The 22281-nt window shown below is 42.0% G+C and overlaps 1 protein-coding gene across 1 annotated transcript in view; it reads left to right on the top strand.

Annotated features, from left to right (window-relative positions):
- The first annotated feature begins 1643 nt into the window (after positions 1-1643).
- NDUFAF2 (NADH:ubiquinone oxidoreductase complex assembly factor 2) overlaps positions 1644-22281 on the top strand; it is a 64340-nt gene continuing 43702 nt past the window's right edge. The window contains exon 1 of the mRNA XM_066617353.1: positions 1644-1821. Coding sequence (XP_066473450.1) covers positions 1689-1821 — 133 coding nt within the window. The 5' untranslated portion in view covers positions 1644-1688. The remainder of the gene's footprint in view (positions 1822-22281) is intronic.

Raw genomic sequence — 22281 nt, forward strand, 5'->3', positions numbered from 1 at the left:
TATTGATTTATACTTTATTGTATATGAATACAATATACAATATGAATATATTGTATTCATTGTATATGAATATTGTATATGAATACAATATGTATACTGTATATGAATATTGTATATGAATACAATATACAATATACAATATGAATACATCCACCGGGTAGATGGGACTCGTCAGCCTGGGAAGGCAGCTCATCTGAGAGAAGGAAAACTCTGATCCCAAACCTCCACTGCCTTTGGCTACATCCAGTTATGGAAAAGGCTTCAGGAGTCAACCTCGAGGCAAAATCCGGAGCTGGAGTTCCTGAGGCAGTTCATGGCTGAACACAGTCATGTTCTGGCAACTCCTGCGACGCCGCTGGAACCAACCGTATTGGCTTCTGCCTTTCCATTGGACCATTTCAGTGACGTGGAGAGGGGGGATTTCCTGCATGGGTAACAGTCTTTCCTCCATATCTACTTGACCCAGGCTTCGCGCACTGGAGAGGACACTCTGTTCCAGAACCACCATTCAGGGCAATACCATAGTCTTCCGAGACTGGAGGATGCCAACAGTATGTATATGAATACATAAGAACATAAGAACAGCCCCACTGGATCAGGCCATAGGCCCATCTAGTCCAGCTTCCTGTATGTCACAGTGGCCCACCAAATGCCCCAGGGAGCACACCAGATAACAAGAGACCTGCATCCTGGTGCCCTCCCTTGCATTGGCATTCTGACATAGCCCATTTCTAAAATCAGGAGGTTGCACATACACATCATGGCTTGTAACCCATAATGGATTTTTCCTCCAGAAACTTGTCCAATCCCCTTTTAAAGGCATCCAGGCCAGATGCTAACAGTTAACCTCTGCTAACTGAGTAAGAGGCACTTTTTCAAGTGGGTGCTCCTCTTTTTTTAGCAGGGGAAGAGTAACTGGCCCTTCTCACCCCAGCAGTGTCTTTTCTAGTGGCTACCTGCTGGTGTTCTTTTGCATCTTTTTAGATTGTGAGCCCTATTGGGACAGGGAGCCATTAGTTATTTGATTTTTCTCTGTAAACCGCTTTGTGAACTTTTTGTTGAAAAAATATATAAATACTGTTAATACTGTTAATAATTAATAATAATAATAATGCCATCACCACATCCTGTGGCAAGGAGTTCCACAGACCGACTACACACTGAGTAAAGAAATATTTTCTTTTGTCTGTCCTAACCCTCCCAACATTCAATTTTAGTGGACGTCCCCTGGTTCTGGTGTTATGTGAGAGTGCAAAGAGCATCTCTATCCACTCTGTCCATCCCCTGCATAATTTTGTATGTCTCAATCATGTCCCCCCTCAGGCGTCTCTCTTCTAGGCTGAAGAGGCCCAAACGCCGTAGCCTTTCCTCATAAGGAAGGTGCCCCAGCCTTATAATATTATACATAAACATTATATTATAAACATTATAATATAATAAATACATATTGTGTATGTAAAATACATGTAAGAATTATACATGTATGTAATCCATCAACTATCTCAGAGTCCAGTCCTGTGCGTGTCTGCTCAGAAGGCAGTCCCAGTAGTCAATGAGGCTTACTCACAGCCGGACGTTTGGAACGCGTACCGCCTGCCTCTAAGACAGCCGGGCGCGTGCGCTCATTGGTGCATGAAGGGGGCGGGGCCTGCAGCGCCGCGAGGGGCCCCTGGAGGCCGAGGGGCAGCATGAGTGGCGGCGGCGTGTGGCGCCTCCTGCGGGCGCTGAGGATGAGGCTCCTGGGGCCGGAGAAGCAGCACGTGGGCGTCGACCACCTCGGCAACCAGTACTTCCGCATCCCCAAGCACCAGACCTGGGCAGGTGAGCCGCTCTCCCTCCGCCTCCTCGTACGCGCCCCGGTGGATCTGCGGCTGCATCCTCTCCACACTTCCTATCAGGGGACTGGCTTCTGAGTGGACAGGCTGGGGCTCCAAGGCTTAACTCCTGTCCACACTTACCTGAGAGTAAACCCCATTGACCATAACGGCACTAACTTCTGAGTAGACAGGCACAGGCTGGGCTCTGAGGCTGCAGTCCCCTCGACACCGCCCTGGGAGGAAGCCCCACTGACTCTCATGGTACTGAGTGGACGGGCACAGGGTGGGCTCTGAGGCTGCAGTCCCGTCCACGCTGCCCTGGGAGGAAGCCCCACTGACTGTCTGCGGACTGGCTTCTGAGTGGAAAGGCATAGGGTGGGCTCTGAGGCTGCAGTCTCCTCCACACTGCCCTGGGAGGAAGCCCCACTGACTCTCATGGGACTGGCTTCTAAGGAGACAGGCACTGACTGGGCTCTGAGGCTGAAATCCCGTCCTCACTGCCCTGGGAGGAAGCCCCACTGACTGTCCTGGGACTTGCTTCTGAGTTGATAGGCATAGTATTGGACTGTAAGACCAATATATACATATAGAGAGAGGTTCCTGAAAACGCAGTTTCGCTACTCAGAGTTTCCCAGAGTAGGGGAAGCTATTGGTGCTTCCCCCTTTCTAAAAGTTTTCATGTGGTCCTCACATGTTTACCATATCTTAGTATTTTTAGGTTCACTGATTCTTCCATCGTTTTCCTGAGTTTGTTTTGGTGAACTGGTTTTTTGTTTGTATTTTGATCTTGTGCCATTGTCCTTGGTGAATGCAGTACTGGGAAGAAACTCTCTGGTGCCTCCCTTGATGCCCCAAGCCAGTGATTGAAAGTCTGTGCTTAAAGGACAGGGGTGGGGGAAGGTGATGCCGAGCATCATGCTGCTGTGGATGGGTGCAGAGGTGTGCTTCCATTCATCCCTGCTTGCTGCAGCCTCCCGGGGGTTGGAAGAGTCCAGCTCCAACCACAGCAAGGCTCTCCATGCAGCACAGACCCCTCTGGAATGGGCTTGCAACCACTTCCTGTTTTTCAGTTGTAAAACTGGAAGTGGTTGTGCACTTTCTGCAGGGGTCTGCTCTGTGTGGAGAGCCTTGCTGAGGCTGACGCTGGGCTCCTCCAACCCCTGAGAGGCTGTTGTTGGCAGGGGTGAATGGAAGCGTGCCCCTGCTCCCTGATCAGAGGCATGATCCAGGCAATCAAGTCTCTGCCTTCCCCCCTCCCCAACTCTTAAAGGGGCAGAGCCCAGGTCCCTCAGACTGGGGCATCATGATGCCCCAGTTTGAGAACTACTGCCCCAAGCACATGCTTATTTTGCTAAATGGTTAATCCAGGGCTGCTCAGGTGTATGTTCCAGCCCCAGCACAGGCTTTATCAGGAATACAGAAAGTCCCAGGTTCAGTCGCTGCCATCTCCATGTGAAGCTGGTAAAAACTCTGGAGAGCTGCAGCTAGTTCAGTAATTTGCAGTCTTCTTGTCCATCTTACGGCATACTGAGAAGGTGCTTAAATTTTCAAGGCATACCATCAGTTTTTTTTTAGCGTTTGGCAAGGTACACTGCACTGCTGGTGGGGAGGTTCACATCTTCCAATAGCCCTACTAATATATAACCCTCCCCAAAATGTGTGCACCATACCTGCAGACGATTCATGGCACACCAATGTGCCACGGCTCAGTGGTTGAAAATCTCTGAACTAGTCACTGTAGACCAGGGATAGGCAACCTATGGCCCAGATTGGGTCCATCACTTGAAACCATCCCACCTTAGCCCCCAGAAGCAATGCAGAAGTGTGTGCTTAACAACTTTCTGCTTAACAACAAACCACATATAAGATGATAGTTAAAGCACAACAAAGAGACTCTTAATGAGATAGTTAAGTCTCCCATAGCCTGCAGCAGAATGTTTATACAACAAAGAGGCTCTTGATGCAAAGAAGAGGCAGTAGGTCTCCAGTAATGTGTGCAGCCAGTGAGTGTCTGTTTACACAACAAAGGCACTAGATTGCACTGAATGTTCACCTAATCGCATAACAGTGGGGTTAGGAGAACTATTCCCATTGTTAAGTGTTGCACACCTGTATATCCACTTGGCTTGTGGTGGTCCTAAAAGGAGGGTCTGCTCCAAGCAGATGCTGGGGAGTGTAGACTGAATGGGGTGGGATGCACAGTGGGAGGCAATGACCTGTAGCCAATTAGCAGCCACCGTGATGTTGAGGCAAGTGCTGTATGAGTTGCATCTCTTTGCCACTTCCCTAATACAGACCTTTCCTGCCAGCATGACTTGAAGGGGCATGGCCGGTGTAAGAGGACCAAAGGTGTTGTAGGGTTGGAACCAGCAGGAGAGACAAAGTTAACAAGACTGGCCTGCTCTGTGGTGGCCCACCTGGACGCCTGACTTCCATGGTTGGCCCCTTCTATAGCATAATTATGTGCCCCCCCTGCTCTGCAGACATTGTCTAGGGCAGTGATTGTCAATCTTTTTCATCTCATGGCACACTGGCAAGACACTAAAATGGTCAAGGCACACCATCAGTTTTTTGACCATTGATAAGGCACACTGTGTTGTCAATGGGGGGGGGCTCACATCCCCCAATGGCCCTATTAATAAATGACGCTCTCCCAAATTACTGTGGCACACCTGGGTTACCATTTGCAGCACACCAGTGTGCCATGGCACAGTGGTTGAAAATGACTGGTCTAGAGTGTGTCCCACACATGCTTGTGTAGAGCAGGCAAACAGAACCCTGGGAAATCATCAGTGCATGGAACATAGGTATGAGTTTGAGCTGGTGCCGTTCAACACAGATGTGCATATAAAGACTAGGAATTTGAGGGTTAGAAAGTGAGGAGAGGAAGAGTGTAACTGTGATGAATCTTAAAGCTTCAGGCTCTCTTTCAGTCTTTTAAAACTGTCACTGGTGGGACTGGAATTCATAAAGAAGGATGTGACCTGCCAGAAGGATGTGACCTGCCATCCACTTATAGACAAGACCTCTGGCCCAAGTGCAGAAGGAGGTTTTAAACCTCTTCTGTAGACAATACTGAGCTTAATGGACCAATAGCCTGACTCAGCAGAAGGGTACTTTATATGTTCACACCCTTCTCCTGAGTCACCTTGAGGTCTCTATCTTTGATCTGTTTCTTTTAGATTACATTTAGAGGAATGCTACCATTTTGCATTGGAAAAGGCACACATATGTGACTTGAACAATTTTCAGAGTAATGGGTATGCTACATTCTGTGCTTCAATTTAATTTCATATATCAAACCATTTGCATACAACGTCTCTGAAAAGTTCAAAAAGTCATTAACAAACATGTAATTTAAAAGCTAATGGTATAATGACAATATAAATAGTTATTGGAAAAGTTTCTGGGTGTGTCTGGGATTCCTTTGTCATGTGAACTGGTGCATCGTTCACGCCTGTAGTTTAGTGGTGGGAAAAGGAAGTGATGCTGTGTGGGGCCTCTGGTGATGCATCAAATATAGTGGATTAATTTGCCAAGGCACATTTCAGTTCTTTTCATGATACACAGGCATTCCCTGGTATCTGGATCTGGTTATCTGTGGTTCCCCATGCCCCCATGGTTCTCTGTGCCCTATTACCTTTGTGTATGTTGATTATATTCCCCCGAAATGTTAAGGTGTCTTGCTTGAACAAACACTAAGCAAAAAGCTTATAGCCAGATGAGCAGGCAGCCTGCAGTCTAGAAAGGAGACTGAAAATGAACAGGAAGCAGGAAGTTAATGTTCACTCTTAGTCTGTCTTCTTGGCTGCAGGCTGCCTGCCTGCTCATCTGGCTAAGAAATGTAAAGCGTGTGCATAACTCCAGTAGAACAGCCATCAGGGTTTGGTGGACAGAAAGTTTGTCTTGGATCAGTGTTCATATCCTATCTCTCCTATTAATGTTGGTTGGGTGAGGCGTTGGTTCTTCTTCCAGTGGCATCTGGGAATAATAATGGCACAGTTTCTCACAAAGTGAGAAACAAAGGTAGACACAAAGTGAGTAGTGTAAACTTGAGTCAGAATAATACGATGAAGTTGCACTCTTGCAAAGAAATACAAAGCCTCATTCTTATCCAGGACCCAGATGTGAAAATTTCCAATTTTTCCCCTATTTTTTTTCCTCAGTTCTAGTCTTCATTCCCCGCTTTAGAAGTTTAGAATGTCTCAGCATTTTGAGGAAGATTACTTTGGACACAATCCCCTTATGTCAGTGCTTTCCAGCATTGGCATAGCAGTGCCAATAGCACATGTGCTGCATCCTGCAGTTGGGTGTCACTCACTGAGGCCTCCTCAAAGTAAGGGAATGTTTGTTCCCTTATGTCAGTGCTGGAAAGCACTGACATAAGGGGTTAGGATTGCGCCCTTTGTGTTTCTAATACAAATCACTGTTATCCTTTGTTTGGCATCTTTTCCAAGCATTTTCCCAATGACTGATACCCAAAGAAACTTAACCATGAGCCTGCGCATTGCACCCTGAAGCTCACCTGATGTCCAGAAGTGGAAAATGCCAAATGATAAATCTCTCAGAGAAAAAAAGGTTTATGTCCCCTGGCTACAAAAACCCAGAAGTGCTGTGTGCATCCACTCCCCATGTATGGTTGGCTTAGTTCAGTGTTGGAGCATCAGATAGACAGTGTGGGGTTTGCCCATGCCTTGGGATGAACAGACCAGAATCTAGAGTGTGTGAGCAACATTAGATAGGGACTGTATCTATTTTATTTGCATAGGATTGATTTATTTTCAGTTTACTTGTGAATCCCTTTCCATTAAGTCTTTGCCTTAACTCCCTCAGTTATCTCTTCTGAGGTTCCAAAGTCTTGTAACCCCTTTGAGTAAACCTATAGTTCTAATGTGTCTTTGATTCTTCACTCAGGAGAAAGTGAGAGTGCCATGTCTCTCTCACCATCCATGTTCAGCTATGGTTTACTGTTGGATCTTTAAGGAATATTCTTAGGGTTTTGTAACTCCATGTTTTCCTAGAAGAGGGGCTTTTTCCAAGGTAGTCTCTCACTCTGTCCAGGCTCCTTAGCATTGGATGGTGGCAGCTATTCACTATCAGTTTTTCTTGTAAAGGAAGAGAAGTATTGAACAGGGTCTGTGTGTACTATTCACGAGGTACTACACCTTTCTGGCTTCCTTTATACCTTTACAGTTACCTCTTTTGGATTCCATATCCCACACAGTTACGAAAGGTCTCCCAACCCTTTGGTGTGGCTTGTGGGGGAAGAGGAACTAAAGGAACTGCAGTGGAGAGGAGAGGGCAGGGAAGGATGCTTGTGTCTACATAAACATGTGAAATAAGGGTTGTATCCAAAGAAAATTGAGACTGTTTGCCATTGAAATTAATGGGACTTTTGTTAGCCATGACTAACTTGTCTCATTGTCTTCCATGGTGTTTTGTCATGTTAACTTCCTTTGGCTGCAATCCACTAAATGTAGGAAGGATACCTACTACGGTATGGTACACCTGCTAGGGAGCTGTGTTTGGTTATAGTTTCCTTTTGGGTTTACCCTTGGTTTGTTATAAACCTGAATTTATAGGTTTGTGTGATGTGTGAATGGTGCTACATCTGGAGTGTCGCTTGTATCAGCTGTAATCAGCAGTTTTTCTCAAGTATATCTATTCTGTTGCATATTCTCAGATTTTTCAGCAGGTTAAACTTGTTAAAAGATTAGTTTGACAGTGATTAAATAGTACAATTTCAACACGCTTGTCCCGTGAGAAACATTCAGCCCAAGTCATTTACTCTGAGATGACTTCTGAGTTGGCCACTCTTGAAACTGGATGAGCTGGAGGGTGGGATTGGACACTTAAGCAACTGTGATTGATGACTCATTTTTAGTATCTCAGTCAAGTGTTTCACTAAAAAGGGTAGATTTATCTGTGTAATGTGTTTGTTTTTTACTGGGTAACATACTGACAGAGTTTCACCATGGTTTTGTTACATGATGAATTGGCCTTGCTCTGCCAGCCTATATTGATTTTCCAGCCATTCATATTTTTGTAATTACAAAGCAAGTTCTTTGTACAGTTTATGCATTTTATTACAACATATATTCAGGATGAAATAACTGTTCTTGTTTGGCATTATGAATACAAAGAGAACTAGTAATAGTAATAATGAGGAATTATGCTACAGCATAAAACATGCTAGACATTTAATATCCAGTGTATATCCTCTAAAAAGTACTATAAATGGTGTGTTTCAAAACCATTTTATTCAGAAAATTTTCAAATGAACAGAACAGTACTACACACAAAGAAAACATCCTTATGATGGCAACTTTAAAAATGAAAAGGGGAAGAATGTTTTGCAGTAATTTACATTGCAATTATCCTTTGAATGCATAATCAAAACGAGTGTGCACATTGTACTTTGCAGTTAAATAAAATCAAACTGAGTTTTTCAAATGAGTTATTAACAGATGCCATTTTGTTGGAAAGTAATTCATGTAAAATGTCAACTTCCAATTATAACATTCCAAAACTTTAAAAACCTTGTTTTCTTTTTGGGTGTTGGTAATGTTTCTGTAATCTGACCATTAATTTCTGTTTCCTGTGGCTACTAACAAGATAACAAAGATTTTGTGCTTATAGAATGAAGTTTGGTATCAAAACCATGTAATATTTCAAAGCAAGATCAAGGTCAAGATGATCGTCTTATTTTAACATTTGCTGTCAAATTTCTTCCAGAAGGCTTGAACCTTTGCTACACCGTTCTGCCACAAATTAAAATACGTACCAAAATGTCCTCAGCCTTTCCAGAATCCGGGATCACAAACAGTGCATTTGGTTGTGTCCTATTTATGTAATACACCACCAACAGCTTAAGACATTTTATTAGGTTTCCTTCATAATCACATCTATGATCGTTTAACATGAAAGTCCAAATACCACCCATACATTTTCCTCTCTTAACCTTTTCCCTCATACTCTGACAAAGGGAAGGACTTTGTCAATCTGTAGTGGTGGTGAAGAGTACCCTTGTGTGGTTTGCTCCTACTTGATGTGATATAGAATCTTATGTGATATAGAATCATATGATATAGAATCTTTTCCTTGTCCCTTGGGGCAGCCACTCCCAGTTCTGCCCTGTCTTGCTCCAACCAGCAGAGTTGCAAAAGTTCTTCATCTTTCTTTGCCATGTTCTTTAACCTTTGGAGGGGGGAGAAGAAAAACATTAGAAATGTAAAGGGATATTTCTGCATCTGCTTATTGCTTACAGAGAATGCAGTCTGTTCTAGAGGCAGGACTGCCCCACCCAGTACTATCTGCTAGATTCCAGAAAGCTAAGTCAGCTACAGAAGCAAAGAGAGAGGTGAGAAGGAGTAAACCAAGGAAACCTTCAAGTCTGCAAAAAGCAGCCAAATCGTGCCTGCCAAAAGGGCAGGATGCTTGTAAACCAGCCAGAGGCAGCAAGGCTATCACAAAAGGTGTGCAGGATCCCAAATAGCCATTGGCTTCACAAAGATGGGTTCTTCCTGGTTTTAGCCCCAATACTGCTTAACAGCAAAAAGCCTGACAACAGTCACAATAACATGAGTGACCACTGAGAGGGTGGCACAGGAACTGAATTTCAACTTGGCTGAGTAGAGGCTCCACCCAGAGATCTATAGCCACCTCCAACCAGTTTGCCTGGACTCTGGTGGATTTCGTCACATCCCTAGTGAACCACTAACTTCACTGTTGAAAGGACCAGGCAGAGAACTCCTGCATATCTATGCTCCTTGGCAGTCTTGTGTACACCTTCTTACTGTCTTGATAGTAGTCACTTCTAACCAGGACACTTTGGAAAATCAGGTGGGAGTGGGCTGAGGTCATATTTCCCATTGGCCCAGATGAACATGGTTTTCAGCCATTATGCAAATATCAGTGGAAACACCATGATCCTGCCGCCGCCCTCGCGCCCTCCCCCCCAATGCCACAGTTTGCTCACTTAGCACTCTGTTCTTCACTCACTGACTGGCTACATCTAAGTACCTAGACTGAGCAGTGCCAACTGATTTCCAGAGACTATAGTCCAACAGTCATTGCCATTGTCATGGCATCCTGCTGAAGTTCTTCCAACAGAATCTGCAGTGCCTTGTGGTGAGAGGTGCAACAGGAGTGGAGTGCCTGCTGGTGCAAGAGGAAACATGTCATGAACCAGAAGGCAGAGGTTAAAACATCGTAGCTGTCCTTCAAATGCATCTTGTACAATGTCTCTGAATTTGACAAGACATATAAGGATATGTTTGAGATGCACCTGGCACCCCTAGTCATAGTGTTCCTGACCAGACTGTACTGCTCCTTTGCATCATCCACATCACATAAACCCTTCCTCACATAAACCCTCCAATCTGTAGTTTCCTCATCTCGGCCCTAAATAGAGTTTTGATGGAATCACTAGGTCATCAGTTGAACAAGTTAGGACATGATCCTAACCAACTTCCAGCACCGAGGTAAGGGCAATGCAGCTCTGAGGTAAATGAACACACATTGTCTTACCTTGAGGAAATCTCCATGACTGCCATCCAACTGCAGGATGCAGCACATGCCCCATTGGCACAGCTATATCAGTGCTGAAAAGTTGGTTAGGATTTGGACCTTAGTGGTGTAGTTTTCACAGTAATAATAAATAATAATAATAACAGTATTTATATACCGCTTTTCAACTAAATGTTCACAAAGCGGTTTACAGAGAAAAATCAAATAACTAAATGGCTCCCTGTCCCAAAAGGGCTCACAATCTAAAAAGATGCAAAAAGAATACCAGCAGACAGCCACTAAAACAGACAGTGCTGGGGTGAGGTGGGCCAGTTACTCTCCCCCTGCTAAAAAAAGGAGCACCCACTTGAAAAAGTGCCTCTTACCCAATTAGCAGGGGTTTATCAGTTTATATTATATTAGCAGGGGTTTATATTAGCAGTATATGTGCTTTATCTATTCTGGCAGTGTGCATTTTAAATAGTAGTTGAAAGTTTGCAAATGTCTGTTTTATTCTGATTTTATATTTCATTTTAATTACTTGTTGTAATGTACAACAGGACTGTAGTTCTGCATAATTGTGTTTTTTTGTAAGTTTTTGGGAAACCCTCTAAAAGAACCAGCAGAGGGCATACTGATCACTGTACAGATCTTGTTTCAGCTCTAGTAGTTTGTAGCCTCTTTTTTTAACTCCTTCCTAAAGAGAATGGTAATACTGCATTAGTCTGCTCAAACCTTTTAAGCACTTTAAACCTGTTGGAGGAAATTAAAAATAGTTTCCTCTTTGGGGGGATGCAGAGTAGCTTAAGCAGCAGACCCCCTCTTTTGGATATCACCCCAGGGAACCTCCCTCACCGGCTGACTGCTATTCAATGAAAAAAAAGACAGACAATGGCTTGTTAAAGTTGCCAAAAAAAAAAAAAAGTTATTTACTTACAGTTCCATTGAGTGTATATTTACAGCATCTGATTAGGATCAGAGGTTCAGCTATTACTTAGAGATAGCAAGGCCCTAGAGCTGCCTCGCCCTGCATGCCTTGTGCTCAAGATGGCCTGGGCATCAGATCCCTGGTGTGCGCCATCTTAACAGGTCGGTGGTCAGAGGACAAGAGGGAGGTGCTCAGAGGAGAAGGGAAGGATAAAGGTTTAGGGCCACACCCCATGAGGATCACAGAGAGAACAGGTAGAAAGGTCAGATTCACTGGGTCATAGCTTGACCCCTTCTGGACAGCATTCTGCCCCCTCTGGACAGCAGACAGAGTTGCACCAACTCCAACAAAACCAACTTCTCTCTAACGGGTTACTGGGTATGAATACGGTAGGTGGCACAACCTGTTGTTCAAACCTGAGTGATTTTGGGTCTGTAAAAAGTCAAGCTGCAGTATTTCTCAGAGTTGCCACAATACTGTACTGCCTTAAGAGGAGGAAGAATTAACAATGATAATGTTGGTGGGACAACCAGCAGGAAAAGGGGGGGGGGTGTTCAGGCATGGAAGAGAGGTAATGAAACTGTGACCATGCACACAATGAAATCTGCAGATTTGAGATATGTAAGAGCTTGCAGGAGTTTGCAGTTATCTAAGCAGTGTAATTTTTATCTGTGTGGATCCACATCACTCAGACCAGTTTCTCACTGGACTTGATAGGAAAGTATAATTACTGTCCTTTTGTGTGGATGTTAAAAACAAAACGCTCTCATCCAGCAGAAGTAAACTAGTTTTCTTTTCATATTCATTGTTTTTTACAGGTTTCAGCATTTGTGTGGCAAGTTCCCTGTAGCCCAAAGCATCAGTTTCAGCCTGAAGGTGCCTTATCCTGATTCATGTCATTGATCCATATCAGCTGTACTGATTGGCAGGTGCTTCACCACTGAGTTCTTCTCAGCTGTAGGAGAGAAACTGAACTGTGTCAGGCCCCTTGTATATTCTGCTGCCATAAGCCAAACTGAGCCTGAATCAGCTAGTGGCACTCTTTTTGAACATGGTTTCTGGAGTTCTGGGCATGATCTATGAAAAGGCAATTAAGGTTTGAAGTATGCAGATAAGTGGTTATCTTGGCATGTTCTGATGTGACTGAAAGTCAGTTGCAAGCTGACTTTTTCTTTATGTACAGAAAATCATGAGAATTGACCTACAACCTGTCATGATGCTGTTGCTTTCGCCTCTGAAACTAGTTGGAATGAATGTGGTATGAGTAAGCGGCTACTTGATCAAAGAAGGCTAGATCTGACTGTAAAAGTGTCATCTACTTGGGGAAGGTTTTTCAGTTATGAGGCTGCATATTTTTAAAGAGCTACTCAGGCCATCCATTGCCCAGGCTTGATCAAACACTGTCATCTCCTCTCCCCCCCCCCGTGCAATCCTATGCATGCTTACTCAAAAGTAAGTACCATTGCATTCAATGGGACTTACTCTCAGATAAGTGCATATAGGACTGCTGCCATATTTTCATTATGCTTTATGTAACTTTATTATTTCTGGTTTTTATGACATTGTTTTTATGTTTCTGTTGTAAGAGTGTTAGCTGCTTGCATCTTCAGATAGTGGACAAAAAAGCAAGATATAAATTGGTGTACTTTTGGGGGGGGGAGAGTAGGAGACTTATTGTATCCTTAATTGAAATGTGCAAGTGTACACTTCGCATATACCCAGAAGGAGGCAGTGCTGCTTCAGAAAATTGTAGATTGTCACTAAGCCCTGACTTTCTTCAAGCAAATAAATTTGGTGATGGGTGGGTTGCACATTCTGCTCTATTCCTTCTGCACGTTTAATAGGAGCTATCTAGAAATGAAGCTGTGTTAATACACACAGATTGCACTAGTGTTCTACACATTGGATAGGTAGTGCCCTTTGTAAAAACTGTTCTGTATTTCTCAAACAGCTGTACATTTTTTTTTAAAAAAGCCTTAGTATGCAGATGATAACACAACATCAACCTTTTTGGATTGGACCATTGTTTTCATGAAATCTTAAGTATCCAACAGCTAAATAAGAGGAGAAGAATGTTGAGGAGTGATGTCTGCCAAATGAGATGTAGGGAGCAAACATTTTCTTTCATTCTCTCTATCAGGCTGTTCTTGGTTGTGTCATGATTAGCAGTCTTCATTGGTGGACCACTTTCTATCTCTCCTAAATGTAGTAATGCAAGAGTCTGTAACAATCTAGAAAATTTTTCAGAAGAACTTCCAATATCATGTTGTTTTATATTTAGCCAACAAAATTTTATTTATTTACAAATGTATATCCTGCTGTATTTCCTTACCAGGCATTTAGAAAGCACTCCTTGTTCATTTTATGTCTTGTTACAAGTACTTGAACTGAAACATTGGATTAGTAAAAAAAAAATTGAATCAAGTGTGATTTAAATGTGATTTTCAAATAAATTGAAAGCTTTATGTGGAAATTACTTTTACTAGAATAATACCTGGAAAAATGTAAAGCAATTTATAATGTCGTTCCCTTACATTGTTTTAATTTAAGGGGGAAAAAATCTCATGCACAAAGGCACTAAAAACTATTGACACACTAACTTTAGTGTACCCAAGGAACTATGCATGATATACCAGGATGTGGTTGTCCACTAATCTGCTTAAGCAGCATTAAGTACATAAAGACCTCAGCCTTTCCTGAGGTCATTTGGGAATCATAGTTTCATTGTCACCATTATAGTTTTAAAATTATTAAGCATTTTATAATGTAGTAAAACAGTATGGATACTGGTCTACAGTGTTCTTTAACATATTTGTTTACATAGAATTCTGAAAGTAGATTTTTCTCAAGTGCTTATGTTCCACCTCTTTATTGAACAGTAAAAGTTGTGATATCCAACATCTCTGGGACCAAAGGGTTGCTGGATACCATAATTTTCCAGCTATTAGAACATTATAGCTAAATGTAGTATGTGGTTTTTGCCAAGCCACCAGAGGCTCCCACGTTCCCAGCCAACTCCTGAGTAGCGTTGCCGTAGCAAGGGGATGCTGTCAGTTTCACTACTGGGGGCCCTCAGAATGCTCCTGAGCAACTTCCATATCCCTCAGTTGCATCTGCAGCAAACTAGGAGTTGAGGATGGTGAGCTCGCTGAATCAGTTAATAGAGCTTTCTGGATCATTAAATGCCAGATATTGCAACATTTACTACAGGGGTGTCAAACTGATAGAGTGAGCTGAGTAGCATTCATGGCGCTTGCTGAGGGCCAGAAGTGACATCATTAAAGCAGGAAGTGATGTAATTAAGCAGATGATGACCAGAAATAAGCACTTTGCTCTCACTTATTAGAAACGTATTAGTTGCAAATGATAGAAGAGAAAATGTGCAGATCTTGCTCATATTTTCAAGACATGAGAAAGCCCAATTGTAACATGGGCCACTCTTTCAGACATGCCACTTCTGCTGAGGCATCACTTCACAGCTTTGCAGCGGAGAGTGCTCTGAGAAGTGACATTTCAAGCAGAAGCAGCATTGCTGAAAGTTTGGCATCCTGCCCACAGGCCTTATGTTTGACACCCCTGGTTTACTATACTGGCTTTTTCATGTTGTTAAATGTAGCTTCCTTCTTGTCATGTTGTTAGCTCACTCCTTCCCACAGTGGTTTTCTGTACCAACTTCCTTCTTTTCTTCAATGACTTCGCTATAATGATACCACACAGAAATTTTTGTTTCTGATTAAGCATGAATATGTCTATTTCAAAATAACCAAAAGCATTAAGATATGGGCAGTCTAGTCCTAACCTGCACTGGAACAGGTAGACTGGTGGGCCTCTGCTCTATACAGCTCAGGGTTGGGGGTGGCTGTAGCTCAGCCCAGGAAGGGGATTAATTCGCCTTACCCTGGGTAACATGGTAGCAGTTCCAATGGGGCTACTCAGATCAATGCCGCTTAAAGAGGTGGCGCAGATCTGAACATTCCAGTTCTGTGCTGGTCGCCCAGGAGGGAGATTAGGATCCAGCCCAAATGCCAGATCCTGTCTCCACCCCCCTCCAGGACCCGGCCCATTCACTGGTCCATTTGCCACTTGCCCTCTCCTGCACTGGAACACCCAGTTCCGCCCTCCCCCTGCCTCCTCCCTCTGCACCGGCCTGACTCGGCCGGTGTGAACTTATCCATCGTTGCCAAGGTTCTGGCACGTAGAGGCTGGTGCACATCCTTGCACCAGCTTCCCCGACTTACAATGAGAACGTTTTTGTGACACTCCCAGACCAGTGCAAGGAACTTGTACCAACCCAAAGAGTGCATAGGATTGTGCTCTAATAGATCTTGTGCAAACACTTCTAATTTGGGTTGCCTTGAATCCCCTCCGGGGAGAAAGTTGGGATAGAAATACAGTAAAGAAATAATTTCCCCAGATCAAGAAATGAGGTGCCTCTGAGCCCAATCCTGTGGTTGGTGGCACGGAGCCATGCAGCCAACCATGGAATGTTTGCAGGGCTCACTGCCAGGCTCCCGCCAGTGCTAGCCCAGCACCAGCCGGTGCTAGCCCAGCGTGGGGCAGTCGCCCAGCTCCCACGGCTCAGTAGCATCTCCCCCCCCCACAGACCCAAAACTTTCTGTAATCCCTGCTTCCCAGATGTCTTTCTTCCCTTTTCTCTTCCCTTTCACCTGCTGCCCTTGTTTTACCTGTAAGCCATTTGATCATTTACTGTCTTGAAGACCTGGACTCTTCTCTTTTGTTTCCTTCATTAGGGAGACTTTACGAAGAACAATTTAAGAACCCTGCCTTAGTGGAAAACTGTAATGGCACAGAGTACTAATATTGCATCCCTCTCTCTGTAGAATTCTGTTCTTTGTGGACTCTAGTGAGAAAAGGTGTTAGGCATTATGCCTAAATATTTTTTTAAAATTCATCTCGAGGCCGGCTTGAGTAAGAACTGGAAAATGGTTCCTTTCTGAAGCAAGGCTCCTTGTTCTTCAGTCTGTTTCTTTCTTTTTTTTAATTGGGGGGGAGTAAAACTGTAGTCATGGCAGCTATTAAAATTCAAAATTGGGAACAAAAACTGCCTCGCATCACTCTCTCAGGAACTTGCAGACAGCCTTAAAAATAGCTCTTAGTGTAAGAGCTGCCATCACTCATTTTGATATACTGTTAACTCTGATGCCTAACAAATTTTGATAACTTATTCCTGGGTCAAAACAAGCTGACAGTTTTGTTGGATTCTTCTTGATGGAAATATTTCTTGTCTTAAGAGTTCCAATATTTCTGATCGCTCTTCCTGTTGGCTTTTAATCATTTCAAGTTGCCCTCCTGTTCGGTTTAGTTCTAATGTACTCTTTCCCCCAAAATTGACAAATCTGCTAATAGCTGTTAAATCAGCTTGATGTAATTCTTTTGACTTCTTGAGAATTATTTATTGGCACTGTTTATTCCTTGTATGTTTCTGTCTTTAGAGTGCAATAAGAACTAGCAGTTTCACCTTAGTATGTAGAATTGTTGAAAAAAGCCTTGTCAGTGATGGGGCCACATGCTATACTTCGGTGAAGGAAGAACAGGATGTTGAGATAGATGGGGCTGCCATCAATATTTTAGCAGATTAGTGTCAAAGAATCCTGCTGACTGCATGTGATCCAAATTCCGATGAAATTTGTTTCAAAGTCTTACAGTTCTTGCAAGGTGAGATAAGATGGTTATTATTTTTTTTAAGTGATAAGGGGTGTGTAGAAAGCCTGTGTACTAGTGGTTCTCAAACTTTTAGCACCGAGATCCACTTTTTAGGATGAGAATCTGTCAAGACCCACTGGAAGTGATGTCATGACAGGAAGTGACATCAGGCAGGAAAATTTTTAACAATCCTAGGCTGCAGTCCTACCCACATGTACCCAGGAGTAAATCCATTGATTATCATTGTTCAAAGCATATGCATGTAGCCTGTTAAATGTACAGATGTGTAACATTTCCCCTAATGCAGTCACATACCAGGGTACTATCAAGTCTAATATATTAATAATAAAATATTGAAATGAATGGGGATGCACATGAAATTGGCTCATGACCCACCTAGTGGGTCCCGACCCACAGTTTAAGAAACACTGCTACAGTGTATGAGCAGCACCTGTTAGGCATTCAGCCCTTCTGTGTTACCAGTAATCTGCCTCTGGATTCTGAAATTCATGTCCCTTTTAAATCCTGTTGTAAGCTAAATGTGCTCTATGTTTCCAGAAGGATAAAGTGGGACAGATTCAAACTTTTGACTTTTAACCCATTTCTGTCCACAGGTGTACACATTTGATCCCTGTTGTGTGTGTGCAACGTTGGGCAGAAATGGCTTAATATGCATATCTACTCAGAAGTAAGTCCTACTAAGTTCAGTAGGGCTTACTGTCAGGCAAGTCTATATAGGATTGTACCAGGTAATATAAGTGTTCTTATACACCGCATTTCTAGTCTCCAAAACTGTATTACTGCAACATAATGTGATTTCCATTCTGGATAATTGTTCTAATCTAACTTTACCAGCTGATTAACCATAAAGTGGTTTTCATTCTGGATAATTGTTCTAATTTGACTTTACCAGTTGATTAACCATTCAAGTTAATATTAAGATCCAAAATTAATCATTTCATTTTTGAGTGGAATTGCTTTAGGAATTTACTGTTGGTAGCTTTTTTCGTAATGGTTAAGCCCAGCAGCCTCTGTTGCCATTACTGATGCAATATATGAAGTAGCAGAGCAACAAATAGAATTGAGAAGTGAGAGTGTAGTGTGCACTTGGACCACATAAACACAAGAGGGCAAATTGCTAGTGCAGGCATGGAAGCAGGTGATGATCTTGTTTCCCTATGTCTCCTGCTCAGCTTTAGAGACATGAAGTGCTTGGTATAAAAAGGAAGAATTGGTTCTGGGTGTAAATAATGGTGTTTTTCTTGGATTTGCCTGTCTTTTGTAGCATGGTAGGTTTTTGGAAATGAAATTCTAGCTCTTGTAGTGAAATTGAGTGATGCATTTCTGGTTAGACACTTCATGTAAGTTTCATGGACATCTATACAACTGATGCTGTGTTCAGTTGCTGAGAATGTTTTGCCATGGATACTGCACATAGTAACATGGTGGATTTCTTTGTTTTATTGGCCCAAGGGATTCCTTGAAATGTGATAGGATATGCTGGATGTAAATCTTATCTTGCTATGGTCTGTTAGCAGGGACAGGATTTCAAAATGGTTCTGGAATGCATGCATAATCTGTTGCAAAAATGGCACACTGCAGCTAGTATTAATGAGCTGTGTTTACTATTCAGAGGTTTTAAATAAATTATTTCAAAACTCAAATGTAGCTTTAAGTGCTTGCCAAATGGCGCTTTTTGTAATTCAGATGCCATTGATGGGAATCAGGGAAAACAGTAGAAACAATTCTTAAATCCCTATTCTCTTACACTTAAAAGAACACAACATTTGTAATGAAAGGAGCAACTGACTAGCACTTTAAGTAAAAATAGAAAGTGGCCTAAAGTAATTTTTAAGGTAGCAAGAAGTGAAGATCAATGTTTCACATGTACTATGTAAAACTGATATTTTTAAATTTTGTTCTCAAGCAAGACAGGAAAATCATTAGCTTTCTAACAACAGCGAATTATGGAGTGGAACTTTATGGCATGAGCACAATTTTATTTATTTTAGGAATCTTTACCCTGCCTTTCTGCTATAGGATGGCACTCAGGGTGGCCTTAAAAAGGATCAATTAACCCTTAAAAAGGATGATAAACTCACAATAGAAACAGCAGCAATTAAAACAACTTGAAAACTGATACATCAGTTTTCACAATTGGAAATCACAATTGGAAAATTTCCGAAGTGACAGTATTAAAATAAGAGGATGGTGGGGACAGTAGTAGTCATAAATCTTCAACAAACAACAGCATGCCAGAACAAAAAGATTATAGTATACCAAAACACATAAGTAGCATGTATTTCTGTTGTATACCACTTTGGTGGTAATTCACTTTTCCACAACTGATAATTCTCTAGTTTTACCCTTACATGTAAAATAAAATGAGAATACAATGACACACGATAACATCTCTGGCTCCTCCACATTTACAGTCTGTTGGGCAAAAGCTTTATCTTTGGTTTCAGCTAAGCTACAATTCCACATTATGTATAGATGGTGAACTATGGCTTAGTTCAAATCACAGTTAAGAAAAACAAACAAGGATCAAATCATAGTTTTAGATCTTGGTTATTACCTAATTGTGGTTTGAACTAATCTGCAGCTTACCAGGTTTGTACATAATGTATTGAATTGTGGTTTGGTTGAAACTGAAAGCAAAAGAGTTCATTCTCATCCTTTTGTGCACAGAAGAGAATGAGAGGGGTCAGAGGAGCACAAGAGCCCACAATTCTCACTGGCTTGTTCTTGTCTCAGGAAATTGTGGTTAAGCTTGATGTAATTTTTAGGGTCATCTAAGAAAGCAGGAAGGAATTTGTACATGAGAGGGGAAGTGCTGAGGAAAGGTCTGATTCTTTATGCCGCTTCTAATACTTCAGGTATAGTTAGAGTTTGGGTGCATTGTGTTTGCAGTGGGTTGAAGAAGAAATGAATAATACTTGTGAACTTTTTTGTTGACAAACGGTATATAAATAAAAACGAATTAAATAACAGATGATTTTTTTTAGAATAATGGCTTTGAAGTTTATGATGATGGTGAATATAATATACTTCTGCCAGAAGTTTCCAAGGATACATTATTGTAGATAAATATCGTGAATACTGTTTAATTCGTGCTTTCTGAACAAAGTAGAGATGTTATGCTAGGCAGATCTAGAGCTAATAAAAGTCTACATCAGAATTCATTCATGGAACTAACAAATGAGATTTCCAGAACAAAATCATTCTGTGTAGAAGTGGTCGTATTTTACATAGTAAACCTGGTTGTGAGTATGTGATAATAAGTTTCTCTATTTCAGTCTCTGATACAGTAAATATGATTTTTATTAGGTACCTAAAACAAATGAATTCAGAACATTCTGGCAGCTCATTTTCATGATGCCATGGGTGGTTTATCTGCAATATCTTGTGTACCAAATACTTATTACTTTATCAGAAGTTTATTTATATAATAACTGTTCATTTGTATAATCATTAATGGTCATTAATTTTATTCACTGTGATTTTATGTTGAGCTTTTTATTCTGATCTGCAAAGTGTTCCCTTTACAACTAGGGATAGCTGCATTTAGGTGTTGGTCCACTTTAAAAAAAGGAGCAAAAGTATTCCATCTGTTCAGCCATCAGAGGAAAGTTTTAGCTCAGAAGTGCATTATCATATCTTGAATTGACAGCTTAATCTGTCTTTTCCTCCCCCTTCCTGCATGCTTTTGGAGCAATTGAACAAGAGGGAAAAAATCCTGTATAAATAGCCTAAAATGATAGGTCCTTTTAATCCTATTTTTTCCCCTCTATCTTTTTCTACAGCATCTTGGTGGCCTCACAAATCATGGATAGCTGTCAAATATTCCGTAGATGGCCTGTTTGTCTTTTCCTAGTCCTAAAACAATAGCAATCAATAATGCTTATTAGCTAGCTGATAAGACCTCTCACTCAAAGATAGACATCCTCCCCATGTTAAATACTGTATTTCTTTTACTCTTAGTTGGTATACTGTCAGAAACAAAATGTACAGTTTTAAATATCTGTGCAATACACATTGAATATGAGGCTACAACATTTATGGTTATACAATATGATGTTTTTAATTGACTAAAAAGGCATCCCCCCAATTAATCCAGCATTTTTTTTTAAAGTAACATATATTCTTGTAAAAACTGCAGGTATACACTGTGCTAAAGGCATTTTCCCTACACTTTTACACAGGAGGGAACATCCCTTCTAAGATGTGCTTTCTTCAAAACTTGCAAGTTATGCATTTCTATATGCTGCAATTCTATACAAATTTTCCTGAGAGCAATCCATTGAACCCAATGGGGATTACTTCTAAGTAAGGATTGCACTGTAAGACTTGTTTACTGATTGCCCTTATTGAATATGTTCATAAAGTCATATGCGTGTTCAGGCATGGTATATGTCAGCGGTTTTCAAACTCTCAGGCAGTTTGAAAACTGCTGTCAGTCCTTGCAGGGGTGGCGCTGGAGGCAGTGGGAGCAGGGGGAAGGCAGCAACGCAATCCCTAGGATCGTGCTGCTCAGGGGGCTGCAGGGGCTTGGTTGTACTTACCAGAGCCTCCTGCAGCCTCTCGGGAGTGTGGGGAGCCCTGTGCGACCGTCTGCAGGGCTCTCTGAGGCTGAAGAAGTGAAAGTGGAGCGAAACCAGAAGTGGAGCGCAATTGCTCCACTTTCACTTCTTCAGCTTCGGGGAGCCCTGCAGACACTTGTGCTCCCCACACCCATCGTTTTCTCCTCTCAGAAGCTGAAGTTTAGAATGTGTTCTGCATGAGAAGAGGTGAACCTTTTAGTCGAAATGTAGTAGCTAAAGGGGTAGTCCTGATAAGTTGCTTGAAAATATCAAAGTGCCCTTAGTGAAACTGATGTACAGTAGTTTCTGATGGAGATGATCTCTTTTGACATTGCAGAGAAATGACCTTTAGAACACAGCTTGGCAATTCCAGTGTGCACAGTATTTTCTTGGTGCTTTTGTGGCTACTGTGTATGCTGGAACAATTCACTTGCTGTTAGAAAGTGAATGTGCAAAATGATCCCTAGAATGTTGATGAATGCAAGGAACAATAAAGGAAATGGGACTCAAATATAGAGATAAATTTGAAGGGTGGGGGAAAAAAAGGAAATGTAAAATGTTGAGCCCTGGACTTATTCAACTGAGTTGAGTGATTCTTGTTAAAAGTAAGTGAAGAGCTGTGAAGGACCCTTGAAAATGACAAGCATAATATAAAGAAACATGCAGTACTATTGGAAATGAAAGAGGGGAACAATATTGAAAGGACTTTTGATGCATTAAATATATTTACAGATTCTTAATCAATAAGGTGAAAACAGTATCCATACCCACGACTGGGAGT

This window comes from Tiliqua scincoides, chromosome 2, assembly GCF_035046505.1.
Source record: "Tiliqua scincoides isolate rTilSci1 chromosome 2, rTilSci1.hap2, whole genome shotgun sequence".
In the NCBI taxonomy this organism is placed as follows: Eukaryota; Metazoa; Chordata; class Lepidosauria; order Squamata; family Scincidae; genus Tiliqua; species Tiliqua scincoides.